This window comes from Hemitrygon akajei, chromosome 13 (assembly GCF_048418815.1).
Source record: "Hemitrygon akajei chromosome 13, sHemAka1.3, whole genome shotgun sequence".
Lineage (NCBI taxonomy): Eukaryota > Metazoa > Chordata > Chondrichthyes > Myliobatiformes > Dasyatidae > Hemitrygon > Hemitrygon akajei.
This window is the reverse complement of record NC_133136.1, coordinates 109,323,305-109,342,816: the sequence shown is the minus strand read 5'-3', so window position 1 is coordinate 109,342,816 and position 19,512 is coordinate 109,323,305. Positions and strand designations below refer to the sequence as shown.

The following is a 19,512-nucleotide window of genomic DNA, read 5'->3' as shown; positions in this document are numbered from 1 at the left end:
CTGAGGCATCAACAATCACAAAGGCCAATACTCAGACAATACAGTTTACTCCACACAACACAAATCTAATGTAGAGAAAAGGCGACAAGCCCAAAGAACATTCTGGATGCATTTCTGAAGACATATACACCAGAACTAATCATGTCACCAGCCAAGCTGTTCCAGGATAATCATAACTCTAATTGTTAACCAGGAATGGGAAAACTGCTGCTTGCATCCTGTCCATAGAATCCCATCTAAATTCAGACTAGCCATCACCACTGAACTGTTCTGCATATGTATAATAATGACAAGGTCATCAACAGTGCTGCCAATAATTTGTACACAAATCTTTTCTTTGTGTGGTATTGGTCTTGGTTTCAGACGTTGAAGAGCTGAATTTCCTTTGGTAAGTAAATACATCAGGCATCAACTAAGCACTTGGTCAAGTATGAAATGAAAGACAACAATAAAATTAAAGTCAGCCAAATTCAGAGTGAATAAAACTTCCCACTGGCTGGAGCTACATACACCCTAAATATTCTCAAAAGGAACTAAGATTGGATCAAAGCTGCTGGCCTTATCAGATACACCATCATCACATGTATGAATAAAATAATAGCCAGATTAATTGACAGCAGGATTTGGAATAGGCAACCAGTCAGATCACGAGTTCTATTGCAGCAACAGTCTTCAGAGAAGCACCTTGTACTATAAATCACATTGTATGAAATTCAAAACAACAAAGATTATTAAACAGTGTTGTTGAAGAATTACACACTCAAAATTTTACAATCTGTGACACTGAAATTTATATTAAGTTAGAGGTATATGACAACCCAACAAATCAAAAGCCCACCACAGATTATGCTACTGCACATAAGGTCTTACAATTTTGTCTTGTTTAATAGCCGTAAGTCATGTACTCTGTCAGTCACTTGTGTTTTATTTTCAGGAGGTCCAGTCTATCCTGCTACCTACTGGAAACATACATTCAGCTTTTGACATATAGATTCTTTTAAACTACAAGACCATAAGACACGGGAGCAGAATTAGACCCATCTGGCCCATTCAATCATGGCTGATCCTTTTTTTATATCTTCTCCTCATTCCCAATTCCCAGCCTTCTCCCTGTAACCTTTGATGCCATGTCCAATAAAGAACCCATCAATCAATGCCTTACATACACCCAACGATCTGGCCTCCACAGTTGCATGTGGCAGCAAATTCCACAAATTCACCACCCTTTTGCTAAAGAAATTTCTCTGCATCTCTGTTTTGAAAGAGCATCCCTCTATTCTGAGGCTGTGCCTTCATGTCCTAGACTCTCCCACCATGGGAAACATCCTTTCCACATCTACTCTGTCTAAGCCTTTCAACATTTGAAAGGTTTCAATGAGATCCCCTCTCATCCTTCTGAATTCCAGTGAGTACTGACACAGAGCCATCAAATGTTCTTCATATGATAACCCTTGCATTCCTGGAATCATCCTTATGAACCTCCTCTCGACCCTTTCCAATGCCAGCACAGCTTTTCTAAGATGAGGGGCCAAAAACTGTTTACAATACTCAAGGCCACACCAGTGCCTTATAAAGTCTCAGCATCACATCCTTGCTCTTGTACACTAGACCTCTTGAAATGAATGCTTAACATGGCATTTGCCTTCCTAACCACTGAATTAACCTGCAAGTTAACCTTCAAGGTGTTCTGCACAAGGACTTCCAAGTCCCTCTGCATCTCAGATTTTTGGATTTTCTCCCCGTTGAGAATGCAGTCCCGACATTTATTTCTACTACCAAACTGCATGACAATGCATTTTCCAACATTGCATTTCAATTGCCACTTTCTTGCTCATTCTCTTAATCTGTCTAAATCCTTCAGCATCCTACCTGTTTCCTCAACACTACCTGCCCCTCCACCAATATTCATAACATCTGCAAACTTGGCAACAGCAATCTATTCCATCATCTAAATCATTGATACACAGCATAAAAAGATGTGGTCCCAACACTGAGCCCTGCGGAACACCACTAGTCACTGGCAGCCAACCAGAAAAGGATCCTTTTATTTCCACTTGCTGCCTTCTATCAATTAGCCAATGCTCTAACCAGTACAGGAATTTTCCTGTAATACAATGGGCTCTTAACTTGGTAAGCAGCCTCATGTGTGACATCTTGTCAAAGGCCTTCTGAAAGTCCAAATATACAACATCCACTGCATCCCCTCTATCTAGTCTACTTGTAATCTCCTCAAAGAATTCCAACAGGTTTGTCAGGCAGGATTTTCCCTGAAGGAAGCCATGCTGACTTTGTCCTATCTTGTCCTGTGTCACCAAGTGCTCCGTCACCTCATCCTTAACAATTGACCCTAACATCTTCCCAACCACTGAGGTCAGGCTAACTGGTCTATAATCTCCTTTCTTAAAGAGTGGAGTAACATTTGCAATCTTCCAGTCCTGTGGCACCATGCCAGAGTCCAATAAATTTTGAAAGACTACCGTAGATTCCGGATTTTAAGCCGCTACTTTTTTCCCACATTTTGAACAGCTTTGAACTTTGCGGCCAATAATCCGATGCGGCTAATGCAAGGTTTTTTTCATGCCGCCTCGTAAACATTTTGCCTCGTAACAGTAGACCAATAAAATTGATGAGTAGTTCACAGAGGTCCAATGAAATTGTACGATAAATCAAGCGCACTTTCACAATTAAATTATTGTAAATCAGTCATTTGTACTCACCCTCATCAACATGGAAAACACTCGAAGCATTGTGCTACCTACCCTACTTAGTTTAAACTATATTTGTTTTCTGTACTACATCGCGGGATGCTATGACGACACACCCGGTTTCGCGGTGTCTTGTGGGAAAATGCCGTTTGCGATGAAACGGAAAGGAGGGGGGAGCGGATTACGCGAGCGGCTTTGGATCCGAGCGAAATCTGCTTTTAAATGCCGTTTGCGATGAAACGGAAAGGAGGGGGGAGCGGATTACGCGAGCGGCTTTGGATCCGAGCGAAATCTGCTTTTAAATGCCGTTTGCGATGAAACGGAAAGGAGGGGGGAGCGGATTACGCGAGCGGCTTTGGATCCGAGCGAACTCTGCTTTTAAGTTAAAGGTATCAATAACTTTTCCTGGTAGGCTGCAGTATATATATTTTTTACCAGTCGTTAGGAGATATTGGAATGTTGTTCAGTAAAGAAGTATACGCAACGTATATTTAAAAGTAGCCGCGTACGGGCACGGTTCGAAAAAAAGCATTTGCAATATGTATTTGTTTTTGTTACCATATGGATTTAATTAAAAGTTAAAAAAATCCTCACGTGTAATATCTTTCTGTGTAAATATCTCATATTACAACGTGGGACACCTGCGGCCGAAAATCCGGTGCGGCCTTTACATTTAAAAAAATGATTTTATTTCTAAAATTAGTGCCAGCGGCTTAAAATCAGGTGCGCTCTGTAGTCCGGAATCTACGGTATTTCCAATGCCACCACAATCTCTAACGCTTCCTCTTTCAGAGCCCTAGGGTGCAGTTCCTCTGGTCCGGGTGACTTGTGTACCTTCAGGTCTTTCAGCTTTTTGAGCAGTAACTGCACCCACTTCACTTCCATCACACACTCAACATCGGGCATACTGCTAGTAGTGAAGACTGAATCAGTGACACAGTGAAGAAAGAGTTAGATAGAGCTCTTAAAGGTAGTGGAGTGAAAGAGTTAGATAGAGCTCTTATAGATAGCGGGGTCAAGGGATATGGGGAGAAGGCAGGAACAGGGCACTGATTGTGGATGATCAGCCATGATCACAGTGAATGGCAGTGCTGGCTCGAGGGGCTGAATGGCCTACTCCTGCACCTACTGTCTATTGACTGATGCAAAATACTCACTTAGTTCATCAGCCAGCTCTTTGTCCTCTGTTATTATTTCTCCAGTGGTCCTATATCCACTCTCATTTCTCTTTTATTTTTAACATACTTGAAAAAACTTTTACTATCCACTTTGATATTATTATTTTCTAGCTTGTTTTCATATTTCATCTTTTCCTTTACAATGATTTTTTTTAGTTGCTCTCCGTAGGTTTTTACAAACTTCCCAATCCTTTATCTTCCCACTAATTTTTGCTTTGTTGTATGCCCTTTCTTTTGCTTTTACAATAGCATTGACATCCCTTGTCAGCCACAGACGTACTATTTTACCATTTGAGTATTTCTTCATTTTTGGAATACACGTGTCCTGCACCTTCCTTATTTTCCCCAGAAATGCAAACCATTGCTGCTCTGCTGACATCCCTGCCAGCAGCTCCTTCCAGTTTACTTTGGCCAACTCCTCTCTCATACCACTGTAATTTCCCTTACTCCACTGAAATACTGCTACATCAGACTTTACTTTCTCCCTGTCAAATTTCAAGTTGAACACAGTCATATTGTGATCACTGGTTCCAAAGGGTTCTTTCACCTTCAGCTTCCTGGTTCATTACATAACACCCAATCCAGTATAGCTGATCCCCTCTAAAAAGCTCTCTCTTAGGTATTCAACAAACTCACTCTTTTGAGATCCATTTCCAACCTGATCTTCCCAATTGACCTGCATGTTAAAATCTCTTATGACTACCATAACATTGCCTTTTTTACTCGCCTTTTCTATTTCCTGTTGTAACCTGTAGTTCACCTCCCAGCCACTGCTGGGAGGCCTGTATATAACTGACTTCAACATCCTTTTACCCTTGCCTTTTCTGAACTCCACCCACAAAGATTCAACATCTTCTGATGTCAAATCTTTCTACTGATTTGATGCCATTCTTTACCAGCAGAGCCACACCAACCCCTCTGCCTACCTTCCTATCCCTCCAATACAACACGAAACTTTGGACATTCAGCTCACAACTATAACCATCCTTTAGCCTCGACTCAGCGATGGCCACAACATCATACCTGGCAATCTGTAATATTGCAAGATCATCATCCACCTTATTTCTTATACTACGTACATTTAGATACAACACCTTGAGTGCCGTATTTGTTATATTTTCTGATTCTGCATCCCTAATGATTTGATACTCAGCCTGTTGGTGTAACTAAGTTCCATCACCTGCCTGCCCTTCCTGACAGTCTGACTGCATACTATCTTTACTGTTTTTATCATCTGTCCTATCCTGAATCCCTTCATTCCAGTTCCCACCCCCCTGCCAAATTAATACAAACCCTTCCCAACAGCTCTAACAAACCTGCCCATGAAAATATTGGTCCCCTTCGTTCAGGTGCAAACTGTCACTTTTGAACAGCTCATACCTCCCTCAGAAGAGATCCTGGGGTGGTTTCAGTATCTCAGAAACTGCTGATCTCCTGGGATTTTCACACACAACAGAATCTAGAGTTTTACAGATAATGGTATGAAAAACAAAACAAAAAATCCAGTAAGCAGCAGGTCTGTGGTTGAAAACACTTTGTGAGTGAGAGAGGTCAAAGGAGAATGGCCAAACTGGTTCAAACTGACAGGAAAGCAGCAGTAACTCAAATAACCATGCTACAACAGTGATGTACAGAACAGCATCTCTAAACACGCGGCATGACAACCCTTGAAGTGGACGGATTGCGGGAGCAGAACACCATAAACTTATACTCAGTGGCCACTTTATTAGGTACCCAATGAAGTGAGCACTGGATATAGCAAAATTGTCAATTCCAGAATTACAATTGATACATTAAACCAGATTTTTATGCCAAAAAATCATGAGTAATGGCAGTCACAGTTATTTATCCATAAATGGTATGGTAAATAAAAGAAAGAAATACACAAGCTACTAAATGCAGAAATAAAAACAAGTGTTAATTATGTTTCTCAATTGTCATCATTAATATGCATTGAATGTCTTGTAATTCTGCATCTGTCTAATGGATACACACTCTGTGTCACAGACATCTAATGCTAGTGGATTAATCGCACATGTACAATCCAACACAAACCCCTTCAAATTGATTTAAACAACTTTTTTATGTTAAATTTAAAGTGTTTAGTTTTTTGTCTTTCAGTACATCCAGTTCTTTTTATTCCTCATTTCTTTATTTTATTTAATACTGGGTGCATTCAATCTACTTCCTTTCTTTTATAAAATTCATCCATTACCGTGACATCTTGTTGGTACCTGTGCTTCCCTATTTTGGTCCCATCCATTTGTTTGTTCAGCGACTTTGCTATTGCAGTGCAGGGGAGGAGATGCTGGAGGCCGGGCAGCGTGGTGTCCGTGCTCATTTGGGACTGGTCTCTCCCATCAGTGCTGCTCTCCCGTGTTCAATCGGTGAAATGACAGGCTGGATTGCAGTGCAGGGGAGGAGATGCTGGAGGCCGGGCAGTGTGGTGTCCGTGCTCATTCGGGACTGGTCTCTCCCATCAGTGCTGCTCTCCCGTGTTCAATCGGTGAAATGACAGGCTGGATTGCAGTGCAGGGGAGGAGATGCTGGAGGCCGGGCAGCGTGGTGTCCGTGCTCATTCGGGACTGGTCTCTCCCATCAGTGCTGCTCTCCTGCTCTCCCGTGTTCAATCGGTGAAATGACAGGCTGGATTGCAGTGCAGGGGAGGAGATGCTGGAGGCCGGGCAGCGTGGTGTCCGTGCTCATTTGGGACTGCTCTCTCCCATCAGTGCTGCTCTCCCGTGTTCAATCGGTGAAATGACAGGCTGGATTGCAGTGCAGGGGAGGAGATGCTGGAGGCCGGGCAGTGTGGTGTCCATGCTCATTCGGGACTGGTCTCTCCCATCAGTGCTGCTCTCCTGCTCTCCCGTGTTCAATCGGTGAAATGACAGGCTGGATTGCAGTGCAGGGGAGGAGATGCTGGAGGCCGGGCAGCGTGGTGTCCGTGCTCACTCGGGACTGGTCTCTCCCATCAGTGCTGCTCTCCCGTGTTCAATCGGTGAAATGACAGGCTGGATTGCAGTGCAGGGGAGGAGATGCTGGAGGCCGGGCAGCGTGGCGTCCGTGCTCATTCGGGACTGGTCTCTCCCATCAGTGCTGCTCTCCTGCTCTCCCGTGTTCAATCGGTGAAATGACAGGCTGGATTGCAGTGCAGGGGAGGAGATGCTGGAGGCCGGGCAGTGTGGTGTCCGTGCTCATTCGGGACTGGTCTCTCCCATCAGTGCTGCTCTCCTGCTCTCCCGTGTTCAATCGGTGAAATGACAGGCTGGATTGCAGTGCAGGGGAGGAGATGCTGGAGGCCGGGCAGCGTGGTGTCCGTGCTCATTCGGGACTGGTCTCTCCCATCAGTGCTGCTCTCCTGCTCTCCCGTGTTCAATCGGTGAAATGACAGGCTGGATTGCAGTGCAGGGGAGGAGATGCTGGAGGCCGGGCAGCGTGGTGTCCGTGCTCATTCGGGACTGGTCTCTCCCATCAGTGCTGCTCTCCCGTGTTCAATCGGTGAAATGACAGGCTGGATTGCAGTGCAGGGGAGGAGATGCTGGAGGCCGGGCAGTGTGGTGTCCGTGCTCATTCGGGACTGGTCTCTCCCATCAGTGCTGCTCTCCCGTGTTCAATCGGTGAAATGACAGGCTGGATTGCAGTGCAGGGGAGGAGATGCTGGAGGCCGGGCAGCGTGGCGTCCGTGCTCACTCGGGACTGGTCTCTCCCATCAGTGCTGCTCTCCTGCTCTCCCGTGTTCAATCGGTGAAATGACAGGCTGGATTGCAGTGCAGGGGAGGAGATGCTGGAGGCCGGGCAGCGTGGTGTCCGTGCTCACTCGGGACTGGTCTCTCCCATCAGTGCTGCTCTCCTGCTCTCCCGTGTTCAATCGGTGAAATGACAGGCTGGATTGCAGTGCCGGGAACAGTACCATGTGCTTTTATTTTTGCTTGGCTCTTCCCCCCTACCCCCTCGCTATTTTGAAAGTGCTTTATATGTTTTGCACCATGGCCCCAGAGGAACACTGTTTTGTTCGGCTGTATACATGCAAAGTTGAATGATAATTAAACTTGAATTTGATCTGATTTGTGGACAAATCTTTGTTGAGATGAATGCTGCTGAGGTAGGTCTAGCTAATAAGATACCAAATCACATGCTGCAACAGAAAATCTGAGTCATTATATCTGTAATCAAACACATTTTGGAAGGTGCCACACATGATGCTGGTAATAAGATAGGAACCTGAACTATTACAGGGAAGGTACTATCATGAACAGAAGATTAGCTGACTGGTAGAAGGCAAAGAGAAATAAAGGGGGACTTTTCTGGTTGGCTGGTAGTGTTGAGGAAGCAGGGAATCTGCAAAAGGACTTGGACACATTAGAAGAATGGGCAAAGATGTGGCAGACGGAATACAATGTAGAAAAATGTATGGTCACGCACTCTGGTAGAAGAAATAAAGGTCCAGACTATTTTCTCAATGGGGAGCAACTTCAGAAATTAGAGGTGCAAAGAGACTTGGGAGTCCTAGTACAGGTTGTAGAGGATTTCCTGAAGGCTGTCTTTCAGTTTGAGTCAGTAGTAAGGAAAGCAAATGCAATGTTAACATTCATCTTGAGATACTAGAATATAAAAGCAAGGACATAATGCTGAGACTTCATAAGGCAACGGTCAGACCACATTTGAAGTATTGTGAGCAGTTTTCGGTACCATATCCTAGACAGGATAAACAAATCAGCCGATTGCCAACTTTTGCTCTTATGTCTTATAGTCTTATGCACTCTTCCTCTGCATTTGCAACTCTTAATTTCCGTATACAAAAAATTACTATGTTGTACTTACCATCCACATCCATTGCTTCTCTCAGAACTTGTAATTTCTTCTGTCTTTCTTTAATTCTTTCATAAACACCTGAGAGAGCTGATGAGATGGAAAGTTGAGAAGTATGATGAGATCTTTGAATACCAAGTGAAGCTGGCACTTGCCTCAACTCCGAGTGCATTCTTTCTCTGACTTGGGAAGTGTTTTTGATCTGTCGGCCCATCCCCTGTGGGCAAAGGCTATGTCGATGAGAACGATCTCCTGGTGCCATCGTTCTGGCCTTGTAACAACCCAGGTCAACTGTGGAGGTCCAGTACTTCCTATTACCATGATCACAAATGAAACTGGAATCCATCCCCAATCCATTGGGTGTAGATTGTAACTTCCGGTGTACACTTATAGTATCTTCATGCCCAGAAAATGTGTGATAAGAATCCAAGTCCAATGTCTTGTCAGTAATTGCCAAAAACCCCATAGATTTGCTTAGTCCTTTGTTCAGTGAGACCTGCTCACAGAATTGTGCTTTGGACTTTCTTGTTACACTCGGTGCAGTGCTTCTTTCTGCAATATTAACAAAGAAATATTACATCAATGTACTCAGTGAATAACTGAACAAATGCTGCCCTGACTAAAATTAATACCTGTAAATATTAGCTATCTGATATGCAAACAGAAAATGTTTGAAACATGTATCAATTTAATAATCCAAAACACAAGAAATTTTGCAGATACTGCTAGAGAGAGGCGTCTCCATCTCTATTATCCTCTGTCTGGCAGAACTGATACTCAGCCTCAACGATTTCTCTTTTGGCTCCTCCGACTTTCTCCAAACCAAAGATGTAGCCATGGGCATTTGCTTGGGCCCCTGCACCCATGCTAGCTCGTCAATTTCACTAACGAAATCCCTCCATCTTTCACCCTGCCTTCAGATTTACTTGATCTGATAAATCTATCTTCTTTTTGATATCGCTGTCTCCAACTCCAGAGGCAGATTGTTCTCTGACAAATGTCACTGATGCTCACATTTTACTTCTTCACACCCTATTATTTACTATTCCTTTCTCTTAGTTATTCTGCCTCCACCGCCCTCAGGATGAGCCTTTCCATAAAAGAAACTCGCTTTTCAGATATCGGGGTTTCCCTTCCATCATTATCGATGCTGCCCTCTCTCGCATCTTTCCCATTTCCCACATGTTCTACCTCCATCACAACCACCCCAAAATAAAAGGGATAGAGTTCCCCTTGTCCTCACCTTCCACCCCACAAGTCTCTATATCCAGCATATCATTATCCTCAACTTCCCCCATCTCTAATGGGATCACACTTTCAGGTACATCTTCCTCTTCCCTTCCCCACCACACCTCCGCTTTCTGCAGGAATCACTCTCCATGACTCCCTTGAAAACTCCTCCCACCCCACTGATCTCCCTCCTGGCACTTATCCCCTGCAACTATGACAAATGCTACAACCACCCCTCCTCCTCCTCCGCCACCATTCAGTGCCTTAAACAGTCCTTCCACGTGAGGTGGTGTTTCACCTGTTGGACCTGTTGGACAATACACCTATTGTATTGGTCTGGTCTCCTCCACATCAGTGAGACCCATGCAGATTGGGAGACCATTTCATCGAGCACGTTTGCTGCGTCCAGTGTAACACCCGGGATCTCCCTGTGTTTACCCATTTCAATTCAATATCCCTTTCCCACACCAACATATCTTGCCATGGCTTCCTTACTGCTACAATGAGGCCAAATGCAGGCTGGAGAAGCAATACCTCATATTGTCCAGTTAGTCTCCAATCTAATAGCATGAACATTGATCTTTCTAACCTTCAACAGCCCCCTCCCAATTCTGTGGCCCTTTCACCCCTTTTCTTCTCCTCCCTCACCTATTACCTGTTTACCCACTTCTTTCCCATTATCCCATGATCCTATGTCTTCTCCTATCAGAGTTCTTCAGCCTTTAGCTCTTCTACTTGTCACCTCCCAGCTTTTCTCATTACCCTTCCTCACCCCCACCCACTTTCCCCTCACCTGGATCCACCAATCATCTGCTAGCTTTGCTCTGACCCCCTTCCCCAACCTTCTCATTCTGGCTTTGTCGTGGTTTTTCGTGCCTTACAAATGACCAGGAGACGCAGAAGATTCTTCAAGAAGGGTTAAACTTTAATTTGCAAATCAAAGCTGAGACAGTCATTGAACTAGTTGCTGATTGCCCACCGATCCTCGGACACAGCAGCTTTTAAAGCAATCTCCTGGTCTAGTTGCGATAGTTGCATATCACACGTACTATCTTGTCCCTATTGTTTCTACCCACTGACCCAACCATGTTCCAATCTACATCTCTTTAGCTGCCTCTCATTAACATACTATTGTCTTCTACATTTTTAAGATCTCGGTCTCCTACCAAATTGAATACATGCATAGAAAATAATAAACTCAGAACTGAGCAATGTTCTAATCTACATTTCTTTAGTTCTTTCTTTAACACACCATTGTCATCTTCAGACTGCAGTCTCCTACCAAATTGGGTACATGCATAGCAAATAGGAAAACTCAGAACTGAGCAATGTTCTAATCTACATTTCTTTAGCTCTTTAGTTACCTCTACATTCCTAAGATTTCATTCTACTAAATTGAGTACATTCATAGCAAATAACTAACTTCATAGTTAAGTTTATACTTTTATACTCCAATAGCTTCTACCCCTCTCCTTTCCTGTCCTGATGTAGGGTCTTGGCTCGCAATGTCAATTGTCAATTTCCCCAGCAGACACTGCCTGACCTGCTGAGTTCCTGAAGCATTTTGCATGTTGCTCAAATCATCACCAGTAATTTTTCCGCTCACATATGATAGGTTTTCATTGACAAACAAGATTTACAATAACAGTTAACAGCCAGGTGACCAGCACTCACTATTATGAAAGACTAACTTACCATATGTATTAAATGCTGAGGTGATATTGCCCCTGCTGACTTGCTCTTCTACCATATTCATCATACTGAATGCCACAGTTCTCAGTGAAGCATCAAACAGGTTAAGGATGTAAGTCTGCTGTTAATAAATTTAGGCCTTATTACTTTTAATTTAATGGGTCGGCTGGCCTAATTCTGTTCCTAGTTCCATTTATTACAATTTTAATTGGGAGATTATTTTTAAAGGGTGAAATAATTCTTTTCTGTCCATCTACCATTTCAATTTCTATTTTTGTGATCACATATCCACAGCCTTCTCGATGCAATGCATTTAACAGCTAACTGCAAATTTGCACAGTATCCTAAAGGTGGTTAGTTATTCAGTGAAATGTTGACTATTTACCAGGCGCAAGGGCAATGTCTCAAGCACCTCACTGTTTGTTTCACTGGGATAGTTAACAGGTCTGGCCATTAATAAGCTGATGCAATGGCTAGTTTGCTAGGAAAATCATCTAAATCATATTGAAAATCTTCATTTCATCCCTGCTTACTTTTTATAAATGACATAATTTGTTAATGATTTTAAACTTTGTTTACTGAGAGACTCTACCAAAGAATAACTTTTCTGTTTAAACAACACATACAAAATGCTGGTGGAATGCTGCCTGGTCTGTTGCGTTCCACCAGCATTTTGTGTGTGTTGCTTGAATTTCCAGCATCTGCAGATTTCCTCGTGTTTGCCTTTCTGTTTAAACAGTTGTGTTTAGTTAAAATATACCTTAAGATAAGCCAAACAGTAAGATATCACTATAAAATTGATCAATTGTTTCCTATGCATGAGTTACAAAATTCCAATTTACAGATGACATGGAAAAGTACATTTCTTTAAATAAAACTATAACATGCTTTACAAACAACTGCATTTGACTGGTTAAATTCTTGTCAATTATGGTGGGTGCATTGAAATACACTCAAGTAATTCCCACACTAAGATGAAGTCATTTTGCTTATGAGTATCTTTTTAGGTTGACGCAGTTCACATTAACCTCATCTTTGTCTCTTGCATAAACAGAACCTTTGCACTGACATTCCTACTAGCTCCTGCATACCAGAGTACAGTAATTGGAATAAGGAGCAGGAGCATAGCAGCTAGGTGCAGGTGAGTTCAAAAGGAGTGGGGGAGGGAAACAGAATCCCAGTCAATTTACCAATGCATTTGGCTGACACAAACAGCTGGGTATTGCCAAGAAGTTTCTTTCAGACAAGGAAAACTGGAAATAATCTTTGAGTGTATTTTGTTAGTTGTGTTGATCTAATAAACTTTAGATGCAAGGAAGACACATACTGCATCATGTGAAAACTTCAGGCTGTTTCCCATGTCCTGGCCAACCACAGATGCAGTATGTTTAATCAGCTGGAGAGACTTAAACTTTGTATGTTTGGATCTTGGGCAATAGCTGATGTTTCACTGGCTCATCTTTGAGGCTGATTATTTCTAGTGGAACTGGAGAAAATTACATAGAAGGCATTCAAGGATGTTTTTGAAAATTTTCTTCGCTGAATTGCCTGTCATCAATGACCTGTTTGATTTGTGGACCAACAAAAATGCCTTCCTTAATTTTGGCATCAGTTATTCTGGGAAACATCTATCTGAAATATCAAAATCCTTCAGGGAAATTTTTGTGCCTGGTGAGAGCATTTTGCCTTTAACAAACCCAAGTCTCTAACCAGGTCATTTAACTCAGATTGAGTTATCAGATGAGTCTGACTCAACATAAAGGGTTCAAAATCTGTATCAGTATCATTTTCCATTACTGGCTCCTGCATCATGGCATCTTTGTCTGCATCCTCTAGACTGCATGTCTCTGGTAGCTTCAGTACTGGAAGACTATCGTCATGCAGCAGAATGCTCATGGCTGAAGGGAGATTAGGATATTCAATGGATTTCTTGTTTTTAGCAGGGAAATCAGATGCACTGGTCAGACGGAAGTAGCAGTCTGTCACATGATCCTTCTGCTTTCGGCAGATCATCCGGTCAGTGACCTCTGAGCCAAACTCGAGTTTCGACAGCGTATGTTGTGCAACAAGTTTGAGGAGACCAGGCCATATTTTGTTCACCAATTTTACACCAAAAGTAGAGCTCACAGAGTTTCTTAATAAGAGGAGTAATGCTCTTTGAGATTTAAGTGTGTACACTTCGCATATGCAACAGAAAGCATCGCAGTTGTTGCAACATTGGTGAGACAATTTACTACCACAAATACTCCAGCAAGTACAATTACTTTAATATACTGAGTACACACAATATGCTATGTGCATAGACCATGCACTTGAATGTGATGCAAACCAATATACAGTGGGGCATGCAAAAGTTTGGGCACCCCGGTCAAAATTTCTGTTACTGTGAATAGCTAAGCCAGTAAAAAAAATAACCTGATTTCCAAAAGGCAAAGTTAAAGACAACACATTTCTTTAATATTTTAAGTAAGATTACTATTTAAATTCCATCTTTCATAGTTTCAAAATAACAAAAAAGGAAAAGGGTCCGAAGCAAAAGTTTGGGCACCCTGCATGGTCAGTACATAGTAACACCCCCTGTGGCAAGTATCACAGCTTGTAAACGCTTTCTGTAGTCAGCTAAGAGTCTTTCAATTCTTGTTTGGGGGATTTTTACCCATTCTTCCTTGCAAAAGGCTTCTAGTTCTGTGAGATTCTTGGGCCGTCTTGCATGCACTGCTCTTTTGAGGTCTATCCACAGATTTTTGATGATGTTTAGGTCAGGGGACTGTGAGGGCCAAGGCAAAACCTTCAGCTTGCGCCTCTTGAGCTGTGGATTCTGAGGTGTGTTTACGATCATTATCCTGTTGTAGAAGACATCTTCTTTTCATCTTCAGCTTTTTTACAGACGGTGTGATGTTTGCTTCCAGAATTTGCTGGTATTTAATTACATTCATTCTTCCCTCTACCAGTGAAATGTTCCCCGTGCCACGGGCTGCAACACAAGCCCAAAGCATGATCGATCCACCCCCGTGCTTAACAGTTGGAGAGATGTTCTTTTCATGAAATTCTGCACCCTTTTTCTCCAAACATACCTTTGCTCATTGCACCAAAAAATTTTATTTTAACTTCTTCAGTACACAGGACTTGTTTCCAAAATGCATCAGGCTTGTTTAGATATTCCTTTGCACACTTCTGATGCTGAATTTTGTGGTGAGGACGCAGGAAAGGTTTTCTTCTGATGACTCTTCCATGAAGGTCATATTTGTGCAGTTGTCGCTGCACAGTAGAACAGTGCACCACCACTCCAGAGTCTGCTACATCTTCACGAAGGTCTTTTGCAGTCAAACAGGGGTTTTGATTTGCCTTTCTAGCAACGCAGTATACTAGCAGTTCTCTCGGAAAGTTCTCTTGGTCTTCCAGACATCAACTTGACTTCCACCATTCCTGTTTACTGCCATTTCTTAATTACATAACGAACAGAGGAAACAGCTACCTGAAAACGCTTTCCTATCTTCTTATAGTCTTCTCCTGCTTTGTGGGCATCACTTATTTTAATTTTCAGAGTGCTAGGCAGCTGCTTAGAGGAGCCCATGGCTGCTGATTGTTGGGACAAAGTTTGAGGAGACAGGGTATTTATAAAGCTTTGAAATTTGCATCACCTGGCCTTTCTTAACGATGACTGTGAACAAGCCATAGCTCTAACAAGCTCATTAAGGTCTGAGACCTTGGTAAAAGTTATCTGAGAGCTCAAATCTCTTGGGGTGCCCAAATTTTTGCATGGTGCTCCTTTCCTTTTTTTCACTCTAAAATTGTACAACACAAAAAATGATACACTAATCTTGCTTAAAATGTTGAAAAGAATGTTTCATCTTTAACTTTATGAGTTTCGGAGATCAGTTCATCTTCTACACACTTAACTATTCACTTTTGCATGCCACTGTACATGTAACAGTGCATAGAACAGTGAGTGCATGATGCTTTTATAGTTTTTTAAAAATATCTCCTGCCTAAGTATGCTCAGGTATTCCTGGAGAAGATAGAAAACTTCTCAGCTTATGTTGTGGGTAAGATTTTAGTTGTTAAAATGATAACCAAATTCCAGAATTCTAAATGCATAATAATATTATCAAATGCATTGTGCACGTCACAACAATGGACTCTGTTGCTGGGGTTACACATCCATGCAGCAAGCTCAGCAATTGCACTCATGAGTGTGCACATTCTAGCTAATTACTGTTTCACAATAATGGTATTTAACTCCCTTCTTTCGTTCTAGTCTTGTCTAGACTTGACCAAAAACACAGCAACGTTTCTACTCCCTGCTTACGCATATCCTTGTCCGGTGAAGAGGACTACCATTTCCAGCTTACAGCTGGAAAGAAGCTGTATTTATTTAATATTTAGTTATTGCTTCCAACCCGTGTTGGTATTTAGCTTTCGGTTTGAGGGTTTTAGTTAATGGCCCTGTTGGCCAAGGGTTTATTCTTATTCTTTACCTTTAAATTCTGCAACAGTTCTCATTAAAGTGAGTGAACGGTCAGCCCGCATCAGAGTCTCTCTCCCTCTCCCACCCCCCCCCCCCCTCCATGCTTGGGTCATACCCAAACATTCTGAAAATGCAAATCTGTACTTCTGCATCATCTTCAGATGCTATGGGAAAATGTGAAGTCTAAAAGTGATTATCCTTGTCTCAGCTGTTGAAACTTCAGATTCTAGTTCATGATATGTTCAGATTAATTTGTTATGTATGTGGCAAAATGCACAAAAACCAAGACATCAAGTTGCCAATAAATAAGTCACTATCACCAAGTGAGCAGTGTTCTGCCTTTGGCTGCAATTGTTAAACCAGCATTATGGCGATGTGTCCTTAAGTCACTGTACTCTTTCCAAATATTCTCTTTCACTCATCTATTTCTAACCCAGTAACTTTCAATACACTCGAGCAATTTTTAACATGCAGATATCGACAATCCATCATTTCTTATGTCTATATAATCACGGAATCCCCTACTGGAAATGTTCTGATATTTTCCGGCAATCGTTCCTTATTTCAGCCCATGGACAATGCACTGTCATTAATCTGAATTTGTACAAACAAAACTGTCTGTGGTGCCACGATAGTATAGCAATTAGCGCAACACTGTCACAGCTTTGAGTTCGGATTTCGATTCCGGCATTCTCTGGAAACAAGTTTGCACCTTCTTTCTCATGTTCACGTCGGTCCCCTCGCCCCAGCGCTATGATGTACTGGTTAGTAGGTTGATTGGTCATTGTAAATTTCCCTGTGATCAGGCCAGGGTTAAGTCGGTGTGTTGCTGGGTGGCACAGCTGAAAGGGCTTGTTCTGCGCTGCATCTCTAGATAAATTGTTTACCACTTCTTTCACAACTATAACTACAAAAACATTTTCCATTTAGATGCGAGGAGAACTTCCAGCTTTATATTCCCCTGCTTTATCCTAAGCACATATTCTGCTTCATCTAGCTCACTCCCATTTTAGTGTCTCTTTCAAAGAAGACATCTATTGCCTTTTCCATGGTGTAAGCCTGCTTCTGTCCTGCAAAACATTTAACCAGACCAAACATGTCTCTATTCCAGTACAGCCACCCTACTATAGCCCAAGTGTAGTCACACTGAGCCATCAAGCAAGACTAAAAGCACCATTCCTCCCACAGGATGATCACCCCCTTTCAGCACACTGCCATTTTGACCCACTCATTATTCCAACCCTCAATCCATTCTGGTATCAATTCCTAACCCACTTTATTCAACTTGCACATCACACCATATTCCAACCAACCCTTCTTGGTGCTGATTCTAGCCTTTACTCATATTCACTTTAACATATTAAGGAGACATTCCAAGATAAAATTAAGGATACAAATTTGGAACAATAAAAAAGTGGAATGGACATGTTCATCAACAACAAGGATAAGAAAGTGATGTTGTGAATTTGTTAGTGGCGAAAGTACTAGAACTATCAACTGCAACCTACTGCTGTAAGTTCTGAAAGTTAAGCACCAAGCAGAGGTAGGATATGCAGTAAATTGTAGGGTGCCAAGATATGTTAATGAGCAGAGAAACCTAGGGATCCAAGACCATAGCTCCCTGCAACTGGTAATTCAGATAGATAGGGTAGCGAATAAGGCATTTGGCATGGTTTGCCTTCGTAGGTCAGAGTTCAAAGTAAATTTGTTACCAAAGCATGTACATGTTACTATATACATGGTGACATATACTATTCTGAGAATCATTTTCTTCCAGGCATTTACAGGAAAAGAAATACAACAAAATCTATGAAAAACCACATATAAAGACTGACAAACAACCAACGCGCAAAAGACAAATTTAAAAAATACTGAAAATGTGAGTTGTAAAGAGTCCTTGAATGAGAGTTTGTCTGTAGGTTGTGGACACAGTTCATGGTTGTGCTGAGTGAAGTTATCCACACCAGATCAGGAGCCTGACAGTTGTAGAATTAGTACTGTTCCTGAACCTGGTGATGTGGGACCCAAGGCTTCTGTACTTTCTGCCTGATTGCAGTAGTGAGAAGAGAACAAGGACTGGAGGGCGAGAGTCTTTGATGATGGATGCTGCTTTCTTGTGGCAGCACTCCTAATAAATGTAATCAATGTTGGAGAGGGCGTTGCTTGAGATGGACTGGGTTGTATCCACCACTTTCTGTAGTCCTGAGATGTTATGTTCAAGTACAAGTTTATTGTCATTCAACCACACATATGTATACCGCCAAACAAGACAAAATTCCTCTGGACCAAGGTGCACCACACAGCACATATACAGTGCCTTGTAAAAAAAATTCAGTCCTCATGACCGTTCCCACATCTTACTGCCTCATTTTCTAAATTAAACATTTATTGACGTGGGATTTTTTGAGTTAATCTACAAAACATTGTACACAATGTCAAATCAAAAGAAAAATTCCAAAACCTGTAACCAATTTACAAAAAATTAAAAACTAAAATTACGAGGCTAAAAAAGTATTCATCCCCTTTGTAATTACTACACTAACTTTCCTCAGGTGCAGTAATAGACAATACAATAGACAATAGACAGTAGGTGCAGGAGTAGGCCATTCGGCCCTTCTGGCCAGCTCCGCCATTCAATGTAATCATGGCTGATCATACACAATCAGTTCCCCGTTCCTGCCCTCTCCCCATATCCCTTGACCCTGCTATCTATAAGAGCTCTATCTAACTCTCTCTTGAATGCATCCAGAGACTTGGCTTCCACTGCCTTCTGGGGCAGAGCATTCCACATATCCACCACTCTCTGGGTGAAAAAGATTTTCCGCACCTCTGTTCTAAATGGCCCACCCCTTATTCTTAAACTGTGGCCTCTAGTTCTGGACTCACTCATCAGCGGGAACATGCTTCCTGCCTCCAGCGTGTCCAATCCCTTAATAATCTTATGTGTTTCAATCAGATCCCCTCTCATCCTTCTAAATTCCAGTGTATACAAGCCCAGTCGCTCCAATCTTTCAACATATGACAGTCCCACCATTCCGGGAATTAACCTTGTGAACCTACGCTGCACTCCCTCCTTCCTCACATTTGTTTATTGCTAAAGTGGATTTTCAACAGACCAAACCAAAATGAAGACAAAAGAGCATTCAAGGGAAATTAGGGAAATGATAATAGAGAAGCACAAATCTGGGGAAGGGTACAAGACCATCTCAAAGGCACTGGAGCTCAGTGCAGCCCATCGTGAAAAAGTGGAAAAAATACGAAACCACAGCCACACTGCCTAGGTCAGGCTGCCTCTCTAAACTTAGTCAATGGAGAAGAATGGCACTTGTAAGGGAGGCTACTGTGATGCCAACAGTCACTCTGAAGGAGCTGCAGAGGTCAGTGGCTGCAACTGGAGATGAAGTTCATGGCTCTGCAATCTCTAAGCCTT

At 42.4% G+C, this 19,512-nt stretch overlaps 1 protein-coding gene across 2 annotated transcripts in view; it reads right to left on the bottom strand.

The window, feature by feature from the left end:
- Positions 1 to 19,512, bottom strand: part of ptpn13 (protein tyrosine phosphatase non-receptor type 13) — a 294,978-nt gene that overhangs the window by 175,483 nt on the left and 99,983 nt on the right. For both annotated transcript variants that reach the window (XM_073065248.1, XM_073065249.1), the window contains exon 7: positions 8,705 to 9,244. In XM_073065248.1, coding sequence (XP_072921349.1) covers positions 8,705 to 9,244 — 540 coding nt within the window. The remainder of the gene's footprint in view (positions 1 to 8,704; positions 9,245 to 19,512) is intronic.